The sequence below is a fragment of the Arachis hypogaea genome, chromosome 3 (genome assembly GCF_003086295.3).
Source record: "Arachis hypogaea cultivar Tifrunner chromosome 3, arahy.Tifrunner.gnm2.J5K5, whole genome shotgun sequence".
In the NCBI taxonomy this organism is placed as follows: Eukaryota; Viridiplantae; Streptophyta; class Magnoliopsida; order Fabales; family Fabaceae; genus Arachis; species Arachis hypogaea.
The window spans coordinates 36,637,249-36,656,851 of record NC_092038.1 but is presented as its reverse complement, the minus strand read 5'-3'; the positions used below and the strand labels follow the sequence as shown (position 1 = coordinate 36,656,851).

Below are 19,603 nucleotides of genomic sequence, written 5' to 3'. Positions count from 1 at the left end.
TTTAGAAATTTAAAGAAAAGTAATTATTTATCTAAAGTAAAAATAAAAGTATTTCCAAAGGTTTAACATAATGGTTTTACTAAGTAAGTTAATTGTTTGCATTTTAATCTCTACTTTTACGGCATTCCTGTTTCCTACTGAGAACGTGTGGTTTGTTCTCACCCCAAAATCTTCCACCCTTTCAGTGACAGGCTCGAAGGTTCAATATGAAGCTGCGGATGAGTAGTAGATTTACTTGTGATTCCTATTTTTTTTTATAGAGTTCCCTCGCCCTTGTTGCTTTAAGTTTTATTTAATCCAGAGGGATAGGTATTGTATTCGAGTTTTATATAGAATTTATTTGTATAACACTTATTATTATTAATAATTATGTGATTATTATTATTTGAAGATCTTTGATATGTAGTTTTAATTACTAAAAATAATTTTCCGGAGTTTTCTATAAAGCTGAAACGCGATACCGAACTAAAGGCTCAGTATTAAATAGTTAATAAGGAAAACAGGTTAGTAATGCCTTACTTTTGACACGATCATGACGTGCTAAAAATTAGGGTGTTACATTATGGTATCAGAGCAGTTCGTCCCTGTTAGGGCCTTGGGAATGGACTGATTATGCTTTACTACATACTCTGAGTGTCTGTCATGCAGTAGGACTTGTCCCACTAACAAGAGTTTGAGTTTCAAATGCATGATTGTCTATTGATTAATGCTGTTAGTCGACCGTTGCATCTCTCATGGTATTAGGTCTTGCCAACTTAATACTAATGATTCATGTATATGGAAACACTAATGGATTATCATAGATGAGATAGAAGTAATAGGTAATGTGAATCATGGGTTTTGGGAACGTTAGGAGTTAATTTCTTGATTCTACTCGGTTAGGTATCTATTCTTTCATGGTTTGCCGAGAGTTTCTTATTCGAGATTTCTTTCTTGAAAAGTTAACTAATTATTTTTTTTACCTTGTTCCTTGTTCATATGCTTTCTCATTTGATCCTAATTGCATATGTCCTCATAAATTTCTTAGATATCTACCTTGTGTTATTTAAACTCCTCTTCTTGACTCGTATATTTTTTGATGTAATTTTGGACTTGTTTAATGCATCAAAGTGAATCGTTAAAATCTTTGTGAACCTTGTCCAAGTTGCTTGTTCTTTTTCTAAGGTCTTGTATCTTTTTAGTTACTTGAGATTTGTTTTGATGTCACGTGCGATCGTTATAGATAGCAGGTGGTGCGTTAGCTCTTTATGATGTGTTTCGTGAACACGAAAGGTAGAGCTTGTAAACATGCGACGTCACAGGATGTTAAGGAGCTTGATTCTTGCGAAGGAGTTTTGCTGATGTTAGACTTGTGCCTGTTAGTGAGTTGCGGAGTGTTTGATGAGGTTGAGAATTCACGGAGAATCTGTTTAATATGGTATGGTTGAGAATGGTAAAGTTACGTCATGTTGAAGTTTAGGCAGTTGAAACTCTAAAGTTGGTATGAGTTCAGTGTGCAAATGATATACCCGTCATTCTAATACCAGCCTGCTTTGTAACCTTTCTCAATCGATCCTATCTTGTGTCTTCCGCTTTGCGCCAGACTTCTTCCCTATATTTTTAAGTCATAAAAATATCCTGGATTTGAAAACCGTATAAGTATATATATATGGTGAGACCATAAAGCTTCCTCCTTATATGTTACGTCTTATATATGCCAAAATATTTTATTTTTTTTTTCTTTTTTCTTTTTTCTAATGGGCTCAAAAGTAAAGCTAGTTTGAACTTCTTTCATCTTGTATCAATTTTCGAAAACGAAAATTTTTTATAAGTGAAGTAGGATGTAAGACTCCAAATTTTTGAAAATTAAATAATTAACTATTTATAAGTTATTATATTATATTGAGATATAATTTAAAAAATTACTTTTAACAAAAATAATTAAATATTATTTATTTTATTAAAATTAAATTATTTATCAAAAAAAATATATTTTGATTAGACAAATATTAAATTTATTATTATTATTATTATTATTATTATTATTATTATTATTATTATTTAACCTTATGTATTACTATCTTAACTTATCCTATGTTCTTTGAATAACACTATTACCTAATAATATTTAATCCATCATTCCTCATGACCGAAAGCCTAGGAAAACTAAAAGGGATCAAGCCAAACGTGGCTTATATACCAATACATATATATATAAAGGTGACACCTAATCACCCTTTCTTTGTCCAAATCATCATCAAATCCATTAAGCATGTTCATTATGCAATAACCGAACTTGCATGTATCCAAACAAGAAGAGAGAGTGGCCGAAGTTCATGTGAAAACCGTGAGCTCATTTCAATTTTCATTTTTGATTTCTTTTGATCCGTCATTCTAATAAAAAATCTAATCCGATAAAAGTATTCGTATCTTCCTTCTCTACATGTTAGTGTTACTTTTGTTCGGTAGAAGTCAACGGTGACGTAGCTCTCCTGTCCCTTGTGTTCGGCCAACTGGAATTCTAGGAGGCAACGCTTTCCTCTTCAGCAGCTCGGTCAGAAAGTTTCTCCAGAGCTTTCGTTGATTTTAATTTCATACGGAGGTAGGGGATTTTATTTTAAAATTATAAATTTATAATTTAAGAATGCCAAAAAACTTATTGAGTAATTGCAAATAATTTACACATATTTTGTGTGTCTAATTGATGAGAATTGGTTATTGTTGTGAGTGTTGGAATTTGGTGTTACTTGTTAAATTGAAATGTGATTTGAGTTTATGAATTGGATTTGAATTGAGACTGTGTTCGATGCTGAAATTTATGGTTATGGAAGTAGATGGTAACTGATTTTGGTATTAGCATGATGATGAATAGGTGCTGATGAAGGGCTGGTAAAAATACGCAAGAATATGATTTTGGTTAGTATTAAATATTAAACGAGTATGGTCGGAGGAATTTGTAAACTCTAAATGAAGAAATGAATTTCCTTTAATTTTAAAAGCAAATTTAATTTAAGAATATTACTTGTTTTCAATTTATTATGAAAAGAGTTTTGTTTTCAAACCGATTTATTAAGAAAAGTATGATGTTTTAAACTCAATCTTTTGAGAAGGAATTTTGCTTTAAGTTGTGTTTTAAGTTCGGTTTGATAAGAAAGAAAAGAAGAGGAAGAAAGAAAAGTAAAGGAAAGAAAGAAAATTAAAGGAATCTCTGCCACAGGAGAGCAGAGAACAAAGATTAAAGGAATGTATGAATTAATGAAATGACTACCACAAGAGAGCAGATGTGACATTGTTTGGGCCTTAGTGCCAAATGTAAAGTGGGGACTGTAACACCCTACCATACAGAGTCTTATGCTTAAGTCATAATTAAGAGATGGCAAGGTATTACGACCTCTAAAATAAAAATTTAGTACATATAGTAGTATGACTGATTGATTATAACTAGGAGCCTTTGTAGAAAAAGGGGTAAACAAAAATCGCAACTCGAAAGCGCAACACTCCGATCGATAACGTAACGAACAAGGATAACCAACGCGAGATTATATATATACAAAGGAGTGTCAAAAACATGAATATCAAGACTTAAAATCCGGCTGCGAAGATAACCGGTCCGTGCATAGCAATATATACATATGATAAAATAAGAAAAAACCCCAAAGGAAACCCAAAGGGACACAAATACATAAAACCTATTCTCCAAAACCTCCCATAAGAGGAGTCATCAAAGTTTGTATTATTTAATGGAGATAAAAGATCTAAGCAAAACATATGACCCAAGACATAGTCTCGAGAACAAAAGATCTTCGCTAATCCAGAAGTCTCCAGTAGGCCTCAGCGAGAAACCTCACGTACTGCATTTGAAAACCACAAAATCCGCATGGGTGAGAACTAGAGGTCCCCAGCATGGTAACAGCTTCCACATATATAATACATAATAATAGAGGAAAGTCGAAGGCAATCCTAGAACTTCCTCCAGATAATTCAAAGCTTATAAACAAGTTAAACCATAAAGGGCATCTGACTAAAGATCCTTCAGTCTAACTAATACTTTCCTTTCAAATTTCTTCAAACCTCCCAACCACCATCAGGAATATAATGCAGCAAACACAATTATATCAAACAAGAAATATACAATTAGGAACAAATAAGGCATTTAGACAAATAGTAAGTAATATGCAGTCAAATAGGCAATCTCAATCAATTCACATAGTATGCATATGATGAATGCCTGTCCCTAATGGCTGATGATATCATCTGTCAGTTACCAAGCCAACCCGACATGTCCGGTAGCTAACCCGGACACAGTCTCTCTGTTGCGCATTATTATCATTAGAGGGTATATGCGCCCTGTCGCCATTAGAGGGTATCTGCGCCCTGTCACCCTTACAACCAGAGAGAAAACACAAGCATACTCGCTTACGACATAGGGTCAAAAGAGCTTCGAGTCTCAACCTGGAGCACGTGGTGACTAGCCACTGCTTCCTTCCAGGGAAACTCTCATCTCCAACAGTGGACGTGCAATATTCACAATTCATTCAACAGCATATATGCATTTATACATAGCCATAATCATGGCTCCGCCGTAACACAGTAATAATCTAGCCATCCGCCTCACGGTTAAATTCATAACCAGCCAATCCATTAACAATTACAGCCTTTCGGCCCATGGCATAACCAGCACTTCCACCACCCTCCTCCGCATCTCACATAATCATCTTTGATCCTCATTGATCATTCATTTTTCCCTTGCTTCACTCGTAGGTTACCATATTCTCTAGCTCCTTTATCTCATAGCTAGACATATCATAAATATTTCAGACATAAGTGGTGAGATTGGAGGCTTAAAAGTATGAGATCTGGCTTTTAAAACTCAAAAATCAACTTTGGGATGAAAACAGGGCCACGCATACGTGCACTCCACGCGCATGCGTGGATGGCCACAAAACTCATCGACGCGTATGCGTCATGCATGCTAACGCGTGGATTGAAAATTAGCCAATCGACGCGCACGCGTCAGCCACGCGTACGCGTGGGTACTCTCGTGCTCCAGGCACAACTTTAGCACAAACACGACCGCAGCAAGCTCCAAATCGTGCGTAGGGTAATTAACTTCATGCGATCTCAACTGCCGTGAGGCATACGCCACCACATTATGATGCTGCATCAGCACGCACTCTAAACCCTTTAATAAGGCATCACAATACACCTCAAACGGCTCGTTCGCCTCAGGTAACACTAACACAGGTGCAGTGGTCAACTTTTTCTTCAATATCTGAAAGCTCTCCTCGCACTCAGGAGTCCAAACAAACGGAGTGTCTTTGCGGGTTAACTTTGTCATTGACAAAGCTATCTGTGAGAAGCCCTTGATAAACCTTCGGTAATAGCCAGCTAAGCCCAGAAAACTCCTTATCTCCGTTACGGTGGTTGGTTGCTTCCAATCCATCACAGCCTCCACCTTAGTTGGATCTACGGCTATTCCCTTCTTACTCACCACGTGGCCCAAAAACTTCACTTCACTCTTCCAAAACTCACACTTAGACAGTTTTGCATAGAGTTTTTTCTCCTTTAGAATCTGTAACACGGTCCTCAAGTGTTCCGCATGCTCTTCCTCAGTCTTGGAATAAATCAGTATGTCATCAATGAAGACAACGACGAATTTATCCAGAAACGGACAGAAAACTCTGTTCATGTAATCCATGAATACCGCAGGAGCGTTCGTCAACCCAAAGGACATTACAGTGTACTCGTAATGACCATAACGAGTCCTAAAAGCGGTCTTAGGGATATCCTCGCCCCCTCACACTTATCTGGTGATAATCGGATCGCAAATCGATCTTGGAGAAAACTCCAGCTCCTTGCAACTGATCCATGAGATCATCAATCCTCGGCAATGGGTACTTATTCTTTATTGTAACCTTGTTCAGCTGCCTGTAATCCACACAGAGCCGCATACTCCCATCCTTCTTCTTTACCAGTAACACTGGAGCACCCCATGGAGAGACACTCGGTCGTATAAAATTCTTACCCAACAAATCCTCTAACTGAGACTTTAGCTCATCCATCTCTAACGGTGACATCCTATAAGGAGCACTTGAGATTGCTCCCGCCCCAGGCACCAATTCAATAGCAAACTCAACCTCTCGGTTAGGTGGAAACTCATCAATATCATTGGGAAACACTTCCGAAAACTCACACACAACCGGAATCTGCTCCAACCTTTGATCATCACCCGAAACACCCGCGGTTAACAACAGGATACCCAGACATTCAGTTCCGGAACAATTCACCATCATTGAATTCAAGTAATAATTATTCACCACGACCGGCCCTTTTGTATCCTCCGGCATAAAGTACACCGACTTTGTAGAACAATCAAGCAGGACATGGTTCTCGGATAACCAGTCCAATCCCAAGATAAGATCAAGACCGATCATCGGCAAGCAGACTAAATTATGAACAAAATCGCGCTGCTTGAACCTAAATGAAACTTTCGGGCATCCTAGCCTAGTTGTCACGGCTTCATGGGTAGCATTATATACTTTTAGGTCATATCCTAAGACTAAAATCTTTAATCCTAACTCATGAGCTTTTTCCACTGCAATAAATGAACGTGTTGCTCCCGAATGAAATAAAGCATTTAAAGTTTGACCAGTCATTTCATAGTTACCTCGGATAAGTGTCTCGGATCCCTTGGCACCTATAACTGAGGTGGTGAACACCCGACCAGTCTGCTGTGCTTTTCCTGCACCTTGTTTTTTCTTCTTCGGACAGGTTGGGACCTTATGTCCCGCTTTACCACAGTAATAGCACAAACCCCATCCGGCCATACACGGGGCCCCCGGATGGTGACTTCCACACCTAGCACAAGCTTGCTCATTCAGTGGCTGCCTTCTTCACACACTCTTTAGCAACCCTACACTTGTTTACCATCACAGAGAAAGTTCTGACCTCTATTGGTCCCTGAGCTCTATTTCCGTCGTTGCCACGATTGTTCATCTGTTGTCCAAGACCTTCAGCAGTGGCTTGCATCGCAGCAGCCACGTTCTCCAACGCAGTCATAAGGTTTATCGGGTCATTAGAGTTAACCTCAGGTGCACGAGCATTAGTACGACCTCTACCACGGCCTCTACCACGGCCTCTACCGCGTCGATGAGGCGCCATCTGGTTCCTTTACACACCAAATAATCGATATTAAGTTGATCAGTCTCAATATCGGAAGTCTAGTACTTCAAGGTCCCAAATGCATGCTCATGAATGTTTATGCCAATTATATCAAGCATATATACTAATAGCACATAACACACATATAGAGAATGCACAGAAGCATAGTCAGTCCATCCCTCAGGCTCTACAGGAACGAACTGCTCTAATACCATAATGTAACACCCTACCATACAGAGTCTTATGCTTAAGTCATAATTCAGAGATGGCAAGGTATTACGACCTCTAAAATAAAAATTTAGTACGTATAGTAGTATGAATGATTGATTATAACTAGGAGCCTTTGTAGAAAAAGGGGTAAACAAAAATCGCAACTCGAAAGCGCAACACTCCGATCGATAACGTAACGAACAAGGATAACCAACGCGAGATTATATATATACAAAGGAGTGTCAAAAACAGGAATATCAAGACTCAAAATCCAGCTGCGAAGATAACTGGTCCGAGCATAGCAATATATACATATGATAAAATAAGAAAAAACCCCAAAGGAAACCCAAAGGGACACAAATACATAAAACCTATTCTCCAAAACCTCCCATAAGAGGAGTCATCACAGTTTGTATTATTTAATGGAGATAAAAGTATCTAAGCAAAACATATGACCCAAGACATAGTCCCGAGAACATAAGATCTTCGCTAATCCAGAAGTCTCTAGTAGGCCTCAGCGAGAAACCTCACGTACTGCATCTGAAAACCACAAAATCCGCATGGGTGAGAACCAGAGGTCCCCAGCATGGTAACAGCGTCCACATATATAATACATAATAATAGAGGAAAGCCGAAGGCAATCCTAGAACTTCCTCCAGATAATTCAAAGCTTATAAGCAAGTTAAACCATAAAGGGCATCTGACTAAAGATCCTTCAGTCTAACTAATACTTTCCTTTCCAATTCCTTTAAACCTCCCAACCACCATCAGGAGTATAATGTAGCAAACACAGTTATATCAAACAAGAAATATACAATTAGGAACAAATAAGGCATTTAGACAAATAGCAAGTAATATGCAGTCAAATAGGCAATCTCAATCAATTCACATAGTATGCATATGATGAATGCCTGTCCCTAATGGCTGATGATATCATCTGTCGGTTACTAAGCCAACCCGACATGTCCGGTAGCTAACCCGGACACAGTCTCTTTGTTGCGCATTATTATCATTAGAGGGTATCTGCGCCCTGTCGCCATTAGTGGGTATCTGCGCCCTGTCGCCATTAGACCATTAGAGGGTATCGGTGCCCTGTCACCCTTACAACCAGAGAGAAAATACAAGCATACTCCCTTAAGACATAGGGTCAAAAGAGCTTCGAGTCTCAACCTGGAGCACGTGGTGGCTAGCCACTACTTCCTTCTAGGGAAACTCTCATCTCCAACAGTAGAAGTGCAACATTCACAATTCATTCAACAGCATATATGCATTTATACATAGCCATAACTATGGCTCCGCCGTAACACGGCAATAATCTAGTCATCCGGCTCACGGTTAAATCCATAACCAGCCAATTCATTAACAATTACAGCCTTTTGGCCCATGGCATAACCAGCACTTCCACCACCCTCCTCCGTATCTCACATAATCATCTTTGATCCTCATTGATCATTCATTTTTCCCTTGCTTCATTCGCAAGTTACCACATTCTCTAACACCTTTTTCTCATAGCTAGACATATCATAATGATTTAAGACATAAGTGGTGAGATTGGAGGCTTAGAAGTATGAGATTTGGCTTTTAAAACTCAAAAATCAACTTTGGGATGAAAACAGGGCCACGCATACGCGCACTCCACGCGCACGCGTGGATGGCCACAAAACTCATCGACGCGTATGCGTCATGCCGCTAACGCGTGGATTGAAAATTAGCCAATCGACGCGTACGCGTCAGCCACGCGTACGCGTGGGTACTCTCGTCCTCCAGGCACAACCCTCTCGAAAATGGCTGGGCATTGGGTGCAGCACATCTGCGCGCCTGCGCACACCACGCGCACGCGTGGATGGCATTTTCTGAAAGAACGGTGCGTACGCGCCAAGTGCGCCTACGCGCGAGGGGTCATTCTGCTAAAAATTTTCTAAGTTAAAAGCTGCAGAATTCACAGATTCAGACCCAATCTTCCGACGGACATAACATTCTCATTTTAAATCATTTTTCACCTGTTTTTCGAACGGCATGGACATCTCGGATCCAATTTCATTTCTAAACAGATTTGGCACAAAACGGAGATCCGTAGTCCAAGTTATGTCCCGTCAAAGTATGCCCAAAAACCATATTTTTATACAAAACCACAAGGTGCCATTTTCAAAACAAGCCATTTTCAAGTCTTTTCAAAATCAATCAAAACATGCCAATTTCATCCCTTTTCTTTGAAATCAATCAAAATATATCAAATTCAACATCAAGCCTCCTCAACTCACACATTGACACATTACCACAATTTACAAAATCACTATCCCATCATTTTAACCCACTTCACCCAAGTGGTTCAAACCCAAACACATTGACATATCACATACTCTTTCTCATGCCAATTTTCAACAACACCAATTCCAATAAATCATCATTGTACACAATCAATGTCATACTCACCATTAACATGGTTCAACCCATAATTCAACCACAACCAATCATCAAGCATATATCACAACATGCATATTTCTCATACATCATACCATCAAGGCATCAATAATCATCATCACATATATGACCACATCATATATATCAACCATTCAACAACACCAACAATTCAATGCCTATCTTAGGGCCTCTAGCCTAAGTATTTCCTACCACATTACATATTAGATACGAGAAACCGAGACCATACCTTAGCCGATTTCTCAAACTCAACCGGAGCACCTCCAAACCACTTTTCCTCAAGCTCTCAAGGCCTCAATACCTCCAAGAACAGATTTTTCACCACCAAATCCCTTTTCAATGTTTTCAATATCACTAATCAAGCTCCAAAATTCACACATACACAACCTAAGCCACAATCATCATACCCATACACAACATCTCAATACCCAAACATCATAAAACAACAAATTATACTAGGGATGAGAATCTTACCACACCCAAGGTCCAAGGAGACAAGATTAACCTTCTCCTTCAAGAGAGTTGGGTCCTATAACATCAAAGAGCCCAAAATCTCAACATTTTTGCTCATGAAACTCGAAAATAAGGCTGGAAATTTGAAGAGCAAAACGTGGCTTACCTCAAGATTAATTGTATGGGTTTTTTAGAGCTATCCACGATGAACGCGTGGCCACAAATGAAGCGGCAATCGGAGCTCTAGATCAAAAGTTATGGTGGTTTGAAGATCAAGTGAGAGATAGAAGTTTGAGAGAGTGTTTTTCCTCCCCTCTCTTCAATTTTCAGCGTGTATTAGTGTTGTGTGAGGAAAGGGAGTGCTGAAAACTAGGGTTTTGGTTTAGTTATGTTGGGCCAAGGGCCCACTTTGGGTCCGGTTAGCCCGGTTTGGCCCGTTCGGTCCAATCTTGGTCCGAATTCTATAAAATTGGTACCGAAATTCTCGTCTCAGTCTCCTCTATCACATTTAGCCATAAAAATCACATTTTGGGCTTTCTAGAATAAATTCTCATTTATGGGTTAATTAGCCGTTAATTAACCGGGTTTTACAGGGATGCCCACACACTGAGAACTATTTTTCAGATGTACGCTTATTGATTTGGAAAGTCACATTGTATGCGGCCTAGCTGTACGACTTAAAGTCACACTGTATGCGGCCTAGCCGTACGACTTATAAGCACACTGTATGCATCTGGAAAGCCATATCTGGGACTTGTGCCCGGGTAATGTCGGGAGCGGGTAGGCAACCGACATATGAGCTCATGGCCTGCATTAGGAATAGACATGCATCACGTTGTTTGTGCATTTGTATTTGGTTGTGTCTTCTTGTATTACTTCTCTGTGATTGTGCTGTTTGACTTGTTTGTATGTTGGTTTTAAATCCCTTACTTGTGTTGTTAGTTCACGGATATATTGAGGTGAGATGTTGTGGTTGAAAAGTGATTATGTGACTGAGAGATGGTTGGTATGGCTAATTTTGTGATTAAGATCTGTTTTGAGTTTAGAAATTTAAAGAAAAGTAATTATTTATCTAAAGTAGAAATAAAAGTATTTCCAAAGGTTTAACATAATAGTTTTACTAAGTAAGTTAATTGTTTGCATTTTAATCTCTACTTTTACGGCATTCTCGTTTCCTACTGAGAACGTGTGGTTTGTTCTCACCCCAAAATCTTCCACCCTTTCAGTGACAGGCTCGAAGGTTCAATATGAAGCTGCGGATGAGTAGTAGATTTACTTGTGATTCCTATTATTTTTATAGAGTTTCCTCACCCTTGTTGCTTTAAGTTTTATTTAATCCAGAGGGATAGGTATTGTATTCGAGTTTTATATAGAATTTATTTGTATAACACTTATTATTATTAATAATTATGTAATTATTATTATTTGAAGATCTTTGATATGTAGTTTTAATTACTAAAAATAATTTTCCGGAGTTTTCTATAAAACTGAAACGCGATACCGAACTAAAGGCTCAGTATTAAATAGTTAATAAGGAAAACGTGTTAGTAATGCCTTACTTTTGGCACGATCATGACGTGCTAAAAATTAGGGTGTTATATTATGGTATCAGAGTAGTTCGTCCCTGTTAGGGCCTTGGGAATGGACTGATTATGCTTTACTACATACTCTGAGTGTCTGTCATGCAGTAGGACTTGTCCCACTGACAAGAGTTTGAGTTTCAAATGCATGATTGTCTATTGATTAATGCTGTTAGTCGACCATTGCATCTCTCATGGTATTAGGTCTGGCCAACTTAATACTAATGATTCATGTATATGGAAACACTAATGGATTATCATAGACGAGATAGAAGTAATAGGTAACGTGAATCGTGGGTTTTGGGAACGTTAGGAGTTAATTTCTTGATTCTACTCGGTTACGTATCTATTCTTTCATGGTTTGCCGAGAGTTTCTTATTCGAGATTTCTTTCTTGAAAAGTTAACTAATTATTTTTTTTACCTTGTTCCTTGTTCATATGCTTTCTCATTTGATCTTAATTGCATATGTCCTCATAAATTTCTTAGATATCTACCTTGTGTTATTTAAACTCCTTTTCTTGACTGGTATATTCTTTGATGTAATTTTGGACTTGTTTAATGCATCAAAGTGAATCGTTAAAATCTTTGTGAACCTTGTTCGAGTTGCTTGTTCTTTTTCTAAGGTCTTGTATCTTTTTAGTTACTTGAGATTTGTTTTGATGTCACGTGCGATCATTATAGATAGCAAGTGGTGCGTTAGCTCTTTATGATGTGTTTCGTGAACACGAAAGGTAGAGCTTGTAAGCATGCGACGTCACAGGATGTTAAGGAACTTGATTCTTGCGAAGGAGTTTTGCGGATGTTAGACTTGTGCCTGTTAGTGAGTTGCGGCGTGTTTGATGAGGTTGAGAATTCGCGGAGAATCTGTTTAATTTGGTATGATTGAGAATGGTAAAGTTACGTCATGTTGAAGTTTAGGCAGCTGAAGCTCTACAGTTGGTATGAGTTCAGTGTGCAAACGATATACCCGTCATTCTAATACCAGCCTGCCTTGTAACCTTTCTCAATCGAGCCTATCTTGTGTTTTCCGCTTTGCGCCAGACTTCTTCCTTATATTTTTAAGTCATAAGAATATCTTGGATTTGAAAACCGTATAAGTATATATATATGGTGAGACCATAAAGCTTCCTCCTTATATGTTACGTCTTATATATGCCAAAATATTTTGTTTTTTTTTCTTTTTCTTTTTTCTAATGTGCTCAAAAGTAAAGCTAGTTTGAATTTCTTTCATCTTGTATCAATTTTCGAGAACGAAAAATTTTTATAAGTGGAGTAGGTTGTAAGACCCCAAATTTTTGAAAATTAAATAATTAACTATTTATAAGTTATTATATTATATTGAGATATAATTTAAAAAAAATTACTTTTAACAAAAATAATTAAATATTATTTATTTTATTAAATTCAAATTATTTATAAAAAATATATATTTTGATTAGACAAATATTAAATTTATTATTATTATTATTATTTAACCTTATGTATTACTATCTTAACTTATCCTATGTTCTTTGAATAACACTATTACCTAATAATATTTAATCCATCATTCCTCATGACCGAAAGCCTAGGAAAACTAAAAGGGATCAAGCCAAACGTGGCTTGTGTACCAATACATATATATATAAAGGTGACACCTAATCACCCTTTCTTTGTCCAAATCATCATCAAATCCATTAAGCATGTTCATTATGCAATAACCGAACTTGCATGTATCCAAACAAGAAGTGAGAGTGGCCGAAGTTCATGTGAAAACCGTGAGTTCATTTCAATTTTCATTTTCGATTTCTTTTGATCCGTGATTCTAATAAAAAATCTAATCCGATAAAAGTATTCGTATCCTCCTTTTTTACATGTTGGCGTTACTTTTGTTCGGTAGAAGTCAACGGTGACGTAGCTCTCTTGCCTCTTGAGTTTGGCCAACTAGAGTTCTAGGAAGCACAAATGATTTCTGACGTTTTCCTCTTCAGCAGCTCGGTCAGAAAGTTTCTCTGAAAGTTTCGTTGATTTTGATTTCATACGGAGGTAGGGGATTTTATTTTAAAATTACAAATTTATAATTTAAGAATGCCAAAAAATTTATTGAGTAATTGCAAATAATTTACACGTGATTTGTGTGTCTAATTGATGAGAATTGGTTGTAGTTGTGAGTGTTGGACAATTTGGTGTTACTTGTTGAATTGAAATGTGATTTGAGTTTATGAATTGGATTTGAATTGAGATTGTGTTTGATGCTGAAATTTATGGTTATGAAAGTAGATGGTAACTGATTTTGGTATTAGCATGATGATGAATAGGTGCTGATGAAGGGCTGGTAAAAATACGCAAGAATGTGATTTTGGTTAGTATTAAATGTTAAACGAGTATGGTCAGAGGGATTTGTAAAATCTAAATGAAGAAATGAATTTCCTTTAATTTTAAAAGCAAATTTAATTTAAGAATATTACTTGTTTTCAATTTATTATGAAAAGAGTTTTGTTTTCAAACCGATTTATTAAGAAAAGTATAATGCTTTAAACTCAATCTTTTGAGAAGAGATTTTGCTTTAAGTTATGTTTTAAGTTCGGTTTGATAAGAAAGAAAAGAGGAGGAAGAACGAAAAGTAAAGGAAAGAAAGAAAATTAAAGGAATCTCTGCCACAGGAGAGCAGAGAACAAAGATTAAAGGAATGTATGAATTAATAAAATTACTACCACAAGAGAGCAGAAGTGACATTGTTTGGGCCTTAGTGCCAAATGTAAAGTGGAGACACCCACACACTGAGAACTGTTTTCTAGATGTACGCTTATTGATTTGGAAAGTCACATTGTATGCGGCCTAGCCGTACGACTTAAAGTCACACTGTATGCGGCCTAACCGTACGACTTATAAGCACACTATATGCATCTGGAAAGCCATATCTGGGACTTGTGCCCGGGTAATGTCGGGAGCGGGTAGGCAACCGACACATGAGCTCATGGCCTGCATTAGGAATAGACATGCATCATGTGGTTTGCACATTTGTATTTGGTTGTGTCTTCTTGTATTACTTCTCTGTGATTGTGCTGTTTGACTTGTTTGTATGTTGGTTTTAAATCCCTTACTTGTGTTGTTAGTTCACGGATATATTGAGGTGAGATGTTGTGATTGAAAAGTGATTATGTGACTGAGAGATGGTTGGTATGGCTAATTTTGTGATTAAGATCTGTTTTGAGTTTAGAAATTTAAAGAAAAGTAATTATTTATCTAAAGTAGAAATAAAAGTATTTCCAAAGGTTTAACATAATAGTTTTACTAAGTAAGTTAATTGTTTGCATTTTAATCTCTACTTTTACGGCATTTCCGTTCCCTACTGAGAATGTGTGGTTTGTTCTCACCCCAAAATCTTTCACCCTTTCAGTGACAGGCTCGAAGGTTCAATATGAAGCTGCGGATGAGTAGTAGATTTACTTGTGATTCCTATTATTTTTATAGAGTTCCCTCACCCTTGTTGCTTTAAGTTTTATTTTATCCAGAGGGATAGGTATTGTATTCGAGTTTTATATAGAATTTATTTGTATAGCACTTATTATTAGTAATAATTATGTGATTATTATTATTTGAAGATCTTTGATATGTAATTTTAATTACTAAAAATAATTTTCCGGAGTTTTCTATAAAACTGAAACGCGATACCAAACTAAAGGTTCAGTATTAAATTGTTAATAAGGAAAACAGGTTAGTAATGCCTTACTTTTGGCACGATCATGACGTGCTAAAAGTTAGGGTGTTACATTTATTCTCAATAAATTCCAACTTTAACTTCTGAAATATTATTAAACATTACAAAAGGTCGGCCAAACAGCTAACTTTAGTATCAGCTGAGATGATGACACAAGGTTGACCAAACAGCTAGCTAAACAGGTAGCTAATTTTAGTATCTGCTAAGATGATGACATAAGATCGGTCAAATTGCTAGCTAATTTTAGTATGTATTAGCTAAGATGATGACATAAGATTGATTAAATAACTAAAAGGTCGGCTAAACAACTAATTTTAGTAACAGCTAAGACGATGACATAAGATTGGCCAATCCCCTTTCATAAACTTTGGCTAATTTTACCGACGACTCATGGTCTACAGTAATAATAAATAACCTTAGCGATTCCCTGAACGTGGATAGTAACGAACTATAGTGCACTACTACATTTTAAACATTTAGTAACATTTATCTCCTAACATTTATTAAAATGTTAGTAGTTATGACAAAATTACATATTAAGTAACATTTATGCTAAAATGTTACCAAATACATTTATTTTTTTAAAAATGCTTATTCACATTCACAGGAAACTAGAAAAACTCCCAGCTCACAAAAATCAAAATCTCTCACCCTTCACATTCAAATCTCGCTCATGCTTCACGTGTTTGCTTCGATGACAATCTCGCTCTTGCTTGATCTTGATCACAATCTCGCTCTTGCTTGATCTCGATTCTCGATCTCGATCTCGCTCGATATCGCTCTTACTCGCACTTCGCTTCCTTAATCTTTCACTCTGCCTCCTTGATCTCACGATCTTCCTCCTTAGTTTCATCATGATTACTACAATGCTCTATACTTTGACCACAAGCTACCTCTAGATCACTTTATTCTTCAATTTCTCATCTCAAATTTAAGAGCAAGCTCACCGGTAAGCATTTTCTCTCTTATTTAATTTTTTCTATTCACTCTGTTCTTCAATTTCTTAACTCTCACTAATTTTGATCCAGATATGAGTTATCATTACTCGTTATTGCTACCTCTGCTTGCTGCGCTTGCTATCATCATCGTCACCGTCGTTGTGCAGGTAGGTCATCTGTTGATACTCAATGTGCTAATTTAGGTTATGAATTCTGGACAGATCCTAAAAGTGCTATTTAACTTATTTCATAAAACTAATTTTCACCTTGTATTGGTGGTTGAGTATTTTATATTCTTGACATGGGTTTTATCTTGTTGTATTTTGTGTATAATTGGATTTTGTTCAGTTATAACAGCAGATTCGTCTTATGCTACAAATTTATAGAAGGTTATTTAGCAAAATTTGGTAAAAATATTATTATTGTATCAATAGAATTATTTGATTCATCAATTATTCATTATTTTTAATACCTTAATGCAAATATCTTTAAAGGGATTTTTAGTATTGTTGCTTCTGTACTTATGCATTCAGATTGTTTCAATAATTCTGAAGGAGTAATCATGGCATCTCAACATTTGTTAATATCTTCTAGCTGTATATTATATTTTATAATTGTCAATATACACAATATTAGTATTATTATCCTCTGTGATCTGTACAAAATATGTTGTTATATCGTGGCTAACGATATCTTGGGAAATAATAAAGTTCTTAAAAATCAAGAAATAGATGAGATTTGGTGGACTAAAGCTTGCTTCCAATGCATGAACACAATATTTATGGTGATTTATGTTTGCTTTCTTGATCTAGAAAGGTACTTGGCAGTTATTTTAATTACTGATATCATGCGTTCCTCAAGAAGCATGGCCAAGGGTGGACTTGTTAAGGATGAGCTCGAGACCAAGAAGCCAACGCCGCCACAGCAGCAGAATCATGCTGTCGCAGTTGCGTCGGTGGCTGTGACGCATTCTTTGGCTTCAGCTGGGACCAAGATGGAGGGTTTGGCAACAAAGAAGAAGAAAGAGGGATTCAAGAGTATTAGCATGGTGGAGAGGTTTAATTGCAGGGTGAGGGATTCGTATGAGATATTGTTAGATGAGAATGGGTGGAAGGGTTTCATGCAGAGCAATGAAAAGATCAGCAACTTCGATGGTTCTGTGATGAAGAGATTTTTTATTGGTATAGAATTTCACAAAAAAAAATTCTCATTACAAGTATAGTTTCTAAACAAACAAATAATCCTCAATAAAACATTTGTTTGTCAAAAGTAGAAACCCCAATAAAAATAATAACCGAAGTATTTAAACCTCGGGTCGTTCTCCACAGGAATTACAATGAAGTGCTTTATTATTGGCTATGAAGGAATATTTTGGGGTTTTTGTAATCAGAGACAAGGAATGTAAATAACAAGAGAAATAAGCTACTAACTAAGAAAGCTCTTGGCAAGGAATGAGAATTAGAAGTCCTATCCTCATTATCATCATCAATTGTGACAAGAATTGTTCATTGCTCCTACTTAGTTAACCTCTAACTATGAAGGAAAGTCAAGTGGATATAATCAACTTGAGTCCACAAGTCCTAGTCAAATTCCAAGGAAAGACTAGCTTTAGTGGCATACAAGTCAATTAGCAGCTTCCAATTATCAATCAACAAAAGAGTTTGATAACTCAAGAGTCTCTAATTACTCAACCCAAGCCAAGAACACAAAAGAAAAGCATAGTAAAATGACAAGAAATATAAAATCTAACACTACCACATGCAAGGAAATAACAAGAACAAAGCAATTAAACAATAAAGGAACATAAAACATAAATTGCATTAATTGAAATTAAAGGGAACAAAAGTGCATGAACATAAAAATGGCTAGAATAAAAAATTAACAAAAGGAACTAATAGAGTAAATATCTAGCAACAAGAAATCGAAAGGAAGAATAGATGAAAACAAGAATTAAAATCAAGATCTAAGAGGAGATTTGAATATAATCTAATCCTTATTCTAGAGAGAAGAGAGAGCTTCTCTCTCTAGAATTCTAACCTAAAACATGGTAAAAACTAAACTATCACTACTTGGTAACTAACTTTCCTTCAATCCTTGGGTTCAATAACATCAGAAATGGATTGGATTGGGCCCAAAATGAGCTAGAAATCCCAGGCCACGTTTTCCCCAAAAATGGCCCACGCTGTTCTGTAATGCGTGTGCGTGGATCGATGCGTACGCATCACCAAACGCATGGCAACTATGACAAATTTTATATCATTTTGAATCCCTAGATGTTAGCTTTCCAACGCAGCTAAAACCGTCTCATTTGGACTTCTGTAGCTCAAGTTATGACCATATAAGTACGAAGAGGTCAGGATTGACAGCTTTGCAATTCCTTCTTTTCTTCATGAGTTCTCCCACTTTTGCATGCTTTTTCTTCATTCCTTCAACCTAATCTTTACCTTCTAAACCTGAAATCACTTAACAAACATATTAAGGAATCGAATGGAATTAAAGGTGAATTAAAATTAACCAATTAAGGGCCTAAAAAGCATGTTTTCATACTTAAGCACAAATAGAAGAAAATTACAAAATCATGCTATTTCATTGAATAAATGTGAGAAAAGTTTATAAAATCCACTAAATTAAGCACAAAATGTACCACGAAATAGTGGTGCATCATTATGTTATCGAAACCAACATAGAGTTGTAGGAAGCTAAGTTGATTGTTTAGAAATGGAGGTTCGGAAGCTGGCCTGATGGTGTTCATTCATTGGTATGACCTTGTTCATTTCATTTCATTCTTTTATTAATGTAGAGATTTAAATGCATGCGTGTAAATAAAATGTTGATTAAAATTGTTATAGGTGAAGTTTGTGTTGGAGGAGCCTGAACCTGAGGTTACTGTTGTCAAGCTCACACAAAATGATGTTCCTGAAGAAGATAGATGAGCTTATATTTTTATTGCAATTGGTTATTGGAAGGTTTGTTTTGAGTTTTATATAGTAAAAGTATTCATACTTTGTGATTTCACCATAGAGTATATAACATAGAATAATCGATTTTAACAATGTCAACATGGAAAAAAAAAGAAAAAAAGATGTGGCTTACAGTTACAACTTGACTTTGAATTGTAAACAAAGAAGAAATCCTCAACACA

At 36.5% G+C, this 19,603-nt stretch overlaps 1 protein-coding gene across 1 annotated transcript; it reads left to right on the top strand.

Annotated features, from left to right (window-relative positions):
* The first annotated feature begins 17,308 nt into the window (after positions 1 to 17,308).
* Positions 17,309 to 19,394, top strand: LOC112776208 (uncharacterized). The gene is made up of 2 exons (XM_025820263.1): positions 17,309 to 17,620; positions 19,311 to 19,394. Exons 1-2 carry the CDS (start codon positions 17,309 to 17,311, stop codon positions 19,392 to 19,394), a joined length of 396 nt encoding a protein of 131 aa, XP_025676048.1.
* Positions 19,395 to 19,603: the final 209 nt, after the last annotated feature.